Source organism: Berghia stephanieae, chromosome 5 (assembly GCF_034508935.2).
Source record: "Berghia stephanieae isolate SIO BIC M18660-M18661 chromosome 5, UCSD_Bste_1.3, whole genome shotgun sequence".
NCBI classification, from domain to species: Eukaryota; Metazoa; Mollusca; class Gastropoda; order Nudibranchia; family Aeolidiidae; genus Berghia; species Berghia stephanieae.
Window position 1 is genome coordinate 81,136,343 of NC_088364.1, and position 6,582 is coordinate 81,142,924.

Here is a 6,582-nt window from a genome sequence, read left to right on the forward strand (position 1 = left end):
CAAGAATAATGTGAGTGAAAATTTACATTTATATATATATATATATATATATAAATATTTATATATAATCTTTTCTTTTATGCACACAAAAAAAAAAAAATGCAGATCCTGCAAAGCCAAACCTTCTCAGAGGCTGTAGCCAGTTTGTTGCCTTGCAGGTTCATGGCCATACAACTTAAGTTAGCTTCATGAGCTGCAATATCAAGGGGTGACTTTTCTGTATCTGCCAGGTCCACCACTTGGACATGGCCAACTTTTCTGGCAGGAAATGACAATAGAGAATTGTTGCTGTTGGGACACATCACACACAGACCTGGAAACCGATAAGATATAAAAATTTGCATTGTCACTTTTAAAATGCTTTCAGAATGTTAAGGTTTTGAAAAAAAAAAAAAAAGTGATCTTTTATTCTGCCTCATTATGTATTTTTATATATGTTTTGATTTCTTTGACAGATCATTAGCCGACTGTAGATGATGTCATATGTTCACTGATGAATTAAAGGCCACAGTAGTAACTTAAAGAATACAAGCTACAATGAAGAAAAAACATTAACTTGTCAATGGGGCAGCGTGGCTCAGCGGTACGGTCTTTGCTTCGTATCCAAAAGGTAACGATTTCGATCACCCGCCGCTGCGCTATGAGGCCTTGAGCAAGTCACCTCGCCCTGGTATGTAAATGACAAAGGTTTAGTTTTCATGAAGTACGGCTATGTGGTCTTGTGGAAGGTCCTGGGTTCGAGCCTCACTCTGCGCACAGTTGAGTCCTTGGAAAGGGACTCTTTACTTACATTCTCTATATAAAAACTCAAAAGTTCAAGTGAGAATTTTTTCAGCTACAACCCAATCATTCAGTATTTGGGTGGATGAAAAAATTGAAATCTGGTCAAATTTACTATGTGATAGACCAGCGTCCAATCCAATGGGCAACTAGAAACTGTCCAATGCCCACTACAGCTATCGATAATCCATATCTTTGAAAGAATATGATTGTTTTGTTTTTATGAGGTGGACATTGCAATGCAATAAATGTTTTGTTTATATTATATTAAATTCACAATATATCAATTGATAAAATCGAAATAATGTACGCTGCTGTATGGTCAAAAAGAAATAAACGACTACGGCTTGGCTGGTGCAGGATGTTTGCAAGTTAAAATGTACAAAAAGCACCTTCTCCAATCAATTTTCTTCAATAAATTAATAAATTGAGCTTTATATAGCGCAATATCCACTAAATGTGCTCAAAGTGCTTTACAAGGGGTCCCTGGTCAACAGCAACATTTAACACGTAGGACGGGACATGCCGCCTGTTAGGCGATATTATAATTTTTCGGACAAAGACAGCGCTGTTAACGGCCAGGTACTCATTTTACACCTGAGTACCGTGAGAGAATGTGAGTAAAGAGCCTTTTCCAAGGACTCAACTATGCGCCGAGTGCGAGGCTCGAATCCAGAACCTTCCGATCCGAAAGCAAGTGTCATACCACAAGACCACATAGCCACAATACATATTTCCATAATACTGAAGCATTTTAGTATTTACAACCAAGCCTCGACAATGATAATCAGTATATAATAAAGAAAGAACATTCAAGGAGCTTTCATTTCTTCTTAACTTCAAGGATGTACATGGTCATGGACATAGAATCAGGAGGTAACTCACCTTTAGAATTTGGGCCTGTTTCAAATACGTGAAGTTGCTGAGGGTTTTGTGTGAACGTGTAGACCTTAATCATCGTATCCAATGCCACTACAATTCTGATACAAAATAATAAATATACAAGTTCACAAGAATAGAAATCCCAGTTTACTTTTACACAAATTATACTCTTTGTAGTCTGGTGACAACAAATGGCAAATTTCGTTTAAGTAGAAGAGATGACAGAGAAAAAAAACCTTTATCCATACATCTCCCCTCGATTAAAATATTTTGGGTATTAGAAGAATTGCATTCCCTTCACTCAATCATTCTTCTAAAAACTCCTTTCTCACTTCTATAAACTGACTGAACTTAACAAATCAATTTCTCCTTTCAAGAAATATGAAAATAAATATTGTCATAAATAGTATTTCTAAATATAACTCAAGTATTTTCAAGTTCAACAATTTTTACAAAAAATTTTCGTTCCAAAAAATATTAATTATCATTCAAAAATGATATATTTCATAATTGTCAGAGATAAATGACATGTGAAAAAGGTAGGGTTTGTCTCATATTTTCCTCAAACAGATTTGATGGTCAAATCATGATTAAGTAACAAGACAATGAGGTACAAAATATGAAATTGATTTGTTTTATACAATATTTTTAGACTTTCAAGATATTCCAGATTTCCTTATACTCATAAATTAAAGCCTTAAGCAGAAGGCTTACCTGTCTCTCCGAAGTCTAACACTTCGAACATCTGATGAAAATTCTAATTCAATTACATGCTTTTTCTTTAAGTCATCCCACACCATCACTGAAAAAAAGTAAAATAGGCGATGAGTGCTTTTAAATAAAATAAATTATATTTTAATAAATAATATTCAGGTCTGGTTAATAATTTCTTATTTCATGTCTTATGAATTTATATTTTGATTTCTCCTAAATTTAGAAAGGATAACAATCACAGCAACGATAAATTAAAACATATGAATACTTAAATATCACAGTTCCCTGGATTCATCATGTTTAATGCGCTTCATAATGCTATATTATATTTATTCCTCCAGTATGCCAGTTGGAACCAAAATTCCACTTTATACAGTGAAAGTAGTCTGTTAGAAATCTTTTTTTTTCTTCTACCAGCATTCTTAAAATGTCCATCACTGCCTATAGCCAGGTACATATTTACGCCCTAATTCAGTGTGTTAATGTTTGTGAAATGCCTTAACCAAGAGCAATACCCAGCTCATGAGCTTTTGCAATCATTGTCACCCATCAAATCAATGATCATTGTGCAACTTCACTTGTCTGTTATAAGACGAGGCATTGTACTGCTAAGCGAATAATGCAACAATATAAACAAATAATGCAACAATATAAACAAATAATAATAATAATAATAATAATAATAATAATAATAATAATAATAATAATAACCATCATGATCATTACCACTACCATCACAAGCAACAGCATCAATCAACATACCTCAGCATGATCACATTATTATAATGATAATGATAATAACAAGATTAATCTGACATTTTCTATCTACAACTCTAGGCCTATTAAGTTTTGAATTTTATTGTTTGAGTGACTGTAGGATTCAGTTCTGGATTTACATTATTGGAGTTTTTTGTCCCAATAGAGTCTGTCAATTTTTTTCTTGCAGCAGTTGTTTAGCCAGTCTACTTTGTTTTTAAAAAAGTCAACTTCAAAATAGCTTTTTGTTTTTTTTGAATATTGTATTATTTACAACTTGTTAGTTTCATTCAAACCTCACAATGATGGGCATCTAAAGAATAAAGAATAATAAAGATATTACATACATGATAAATAATCCTCTATAAATCAACTTTGATTCAGGTTTGATATGCATCCATGTGTTTTTACCTTTGTTTGGTGGATATTTTGGGTTCTTTCCACCTCCAACCAAAGCAAGGTAATTGCACCGAAACAGCATTTCGACATGTCCAATGCCACCATCAGAAAAATCTGAATTGAAAATGTGAGGATGTTAAAAAAACATTTTTTATTTGGTACAAAAATGGGCCCAAATTCATTGCAATTTTCGGAGAAGTTGATAAATTTAATTAAATTGAAAAAGAAACTAAACCTCTGTACAAACAGATCTCTTCGTGGTCATGCACAATCATACGAATTATACCAAAAACTCTCGTCCATGAGGGGTTTTTTCATATATTTGATTAAGAATGATTCTATACTGATCACTTCCGAAATACTTTCTGAACCTTTAAAATATTGGGAAAATGCATTGATTCATATGCTATAAAGAATACAATAAATAAAATGTTTTTTAACTTAAAAAAAAAAAAACAAGAAAGAAAGAAAGAAAAAAGGCTCACCCTGTCTTTCCTTTTCCTTCAGGGGATCTGAATTGTAGACTCTGAAGCCACTCTCCATTCCACAGGAGAAACACCCTGCAAATATTTTTAAAAACAAAATACAGTAAAGAATAACGATTTTAAGATCTAAGTTTAAAACTTTTAAAACTAGAATATTTCCACTGTGAAAAGTATAATACTAATGTCTTTGGACACCGACAAAATTCGTTTGGTAAAAATCAGACAAAATTTACGACTTTAGTGATGAAAAATTACTTTGATGACAATTATTGTAAACTTTAAAAATTATTATCTATTAGTAACCCCCCTATTTGTGGGCCAATTTTGTCATACGTGGTATCAGAGTTAATTTTTCTGATGCAAAATTATTACTTTGTACTATTCAGCACCGAGCCTCTTTGATCCATCGCCACGGTCTATTCATGTAGAATTGTAAGTCAAGCATCCCAAAAGTCTTCGACCAATCACAGCTCTCTAATTTGTCATCCAAAACAAAGACGCGACTAGCCGTCAAGGTATTACGCTACTGTTATACAAAAAAATGCAACACCTTTTTGAGGGCCTAATAGCTAAAGGAATTTTTCACAAATAGCTTGTGAGGTATGTGAAAGAACATTGGTCTTTTATTTCAGAAAAATTGATTGATACCAACTGTTTTACGAATAAATTTGATTTTAAAAAGTGCTTTTGTTTATTTTAGCTTTTCTTTTACAACTTTTTATTTATTGATTTTCTTGATATTTATAATATCATTGTTTATATCTCAATGAGACGAGATCGGTGATAAACTTTGTTTCAAATGTATCTAGAACATAACTTAGCTTTTTTACCCATCAGCCATGCCTGACTCGACTAATGTATTCATCAAGGTGGTGATTGCAGAGTTGCCTACTTGAAATTTTTTTAATTCGTAGTTTCCAAGGGAAAAAAAGAAAAAGTCACTATAAATAGCTTTACAAATATTCATTTGTCCCCCACCATGATCCAAAATGGTCCAAAGTCCGAATATAAGATCTAAGGAACTAAACGTTCCTTTTCATCAAGATTAATTGAGTCAAAGAGGTGTATTTCGCTCTGTGTCTGGAGCCAAAAATTTGTAATATGAATTCTTCGTAGAACTAGGCAGGTCTATGATTGTGACTCAACTATGAGATGACCGTCTTCTAAAGCCAAAGCTTCAACGAAGCATGAGTTGACAGCTGTTGATACGTGAGCTGTCAGAATGACCGATCGTTGAATCGTCAAGATTCTCAATAGCCAATTGTTCTTTGATAAAAAACAAAAAAAAACAAAAAAAAACTCAAGAACTCACGAGAACAAAAATTTGAAATATGGTGATGAACGGACCTAGATATGTAATCGTTTCTGGATAGAGTTTAGTCATGAGTGAGTTTCGAATGCGACTGCAGACAAGGCCATATAGGGAACTCATTATCACTCCTCCAAAAGTAATTTGTACACTAGAGTGTTAAATTGACTGATTTAGACAGTCTGACGAGCATTGGTGATCATTGGTATTGTCTCAGAGAAAAAAATATCCTATTCTCAGCAGTAGTCTGCTGAACCAAAAAGTGGAAGTGGAAGACAAGATTATTTTTTTCCAAGTCGCAAAGAGCAGCCCTTGCAAGACGGAATGTACTGTGAGGTTGACGGGAGAACACTGAATTGATCACAAGATAAACTACTTTTACTAGAGTCACTGCCTGTTCAAATCAAATCGATGTTTGAGTTTGGACTTGTGACTGATTGTGGGTAAAAGTAAAAGGGGGAGGGGCCCGGACCAGTGAGCAAGCCTTATTGTGTATTATATTCACAAAGAAGAATCTATCTTCTCTATAATATCAAATTTACCATGGTCCTGGTTCCATCCTGCGAATAACAGACCATTTGTGTATGAATTCGACGGTCCTAGGTTCATTGTTCCTGGGCTTGATTGATTTGAAGCGATTTTGGTCTCGCCCCGTTGTTGATAACGGAAGTAAGAATCCCGAGTTTCAAGCTCTGATTCCAAGAATCATAACTTCAAGAAGTAAAGAGTAGGACGAGAACATGGATGAGAGCTTGATGAGAGCACAGACTCGGGACTCTGGATGAGAGGGGGGGGGGGGGGGGGGGGGGGGGGGGGGGGGGGGGGTGACAAAGTAGACTGTTATGTCTGGCAAGCACTGTTGTAGAGCACTGTCTTTATGTCAAATCCTTCGTATTTTGCAAACTCCATCATTTTGTTCAAGCCAACAGTGCTTTGGCAGGGGAGAGGGAGGGGGAGAGTAAATTAATCATTTCAGTCTAGGTACCATTGGCGATGAAAGAATGAAGTGGTGTTGGTTTGTTCATCATACGACAATTTAGATCAGATTTTGACAAGAGTGCGTCTGGCTGCAATATCGTGGCCGAGAGAGAGAGAGAGAGAGAGAGAGAGAGAGAGAGAGAGAGAGAGAGAGAGAGTTGGGTTATGATGGGCGGTGGGTCAGTTAATATAAAACTGACATAAAATGTTAATTTAAAAAAAGTTATATAGACTACTCTATTGTATCAAATAGCCCTTTGCGTGTGAAGCGAGTGCTCT

The 6,582-nt window shown here is 34.8% G+C and overlaps 1 protein-coding gene across 1 annotated transcript in view; it reads right to left on the minus strand.

The window, feature by feature from the left end:
* Window positions 1–6,013, minus strand: part of LOC144973695 (WD repeat domain phosphoinositide-interacting protein 3-like) — an 11,739-nt gene extending 5,726 nt beyond the window's left edge. Inside the window, exons 1-6 of the mRNA XM_078916494.1 lie at window positions 5,868–6,013; window positions 4,017–4,091; window positions 3,544–3,645; window positions 2,377–2,464; window positions 1,666–1,760; window positions 123–313 (exon numbers count right to left, since the gene is read on the minus strand). Coding sequence (XP_078772620.1) covers window positions 123–313; window positions 1,666–1,760; window positions 2,377–2,464; window positions 3,544–3,645; window positions 4,017–4,091; window positions 5,868–5,934 — 618 coding nt within the window. The 5' untranslated portion in view covers window positions 5,935–6,013. The remainder of the gene's footprint in view (window positions 1–122; window positions 314–1,665; window positions 1,761–2,376; window positions 2,465–3,543; window positions 3,646–4,016; window positions 4,092–5,867) is intronic.
* Between the last annotated feature and the right edge of the window lie 569 nt (window positions 6,014–6,582).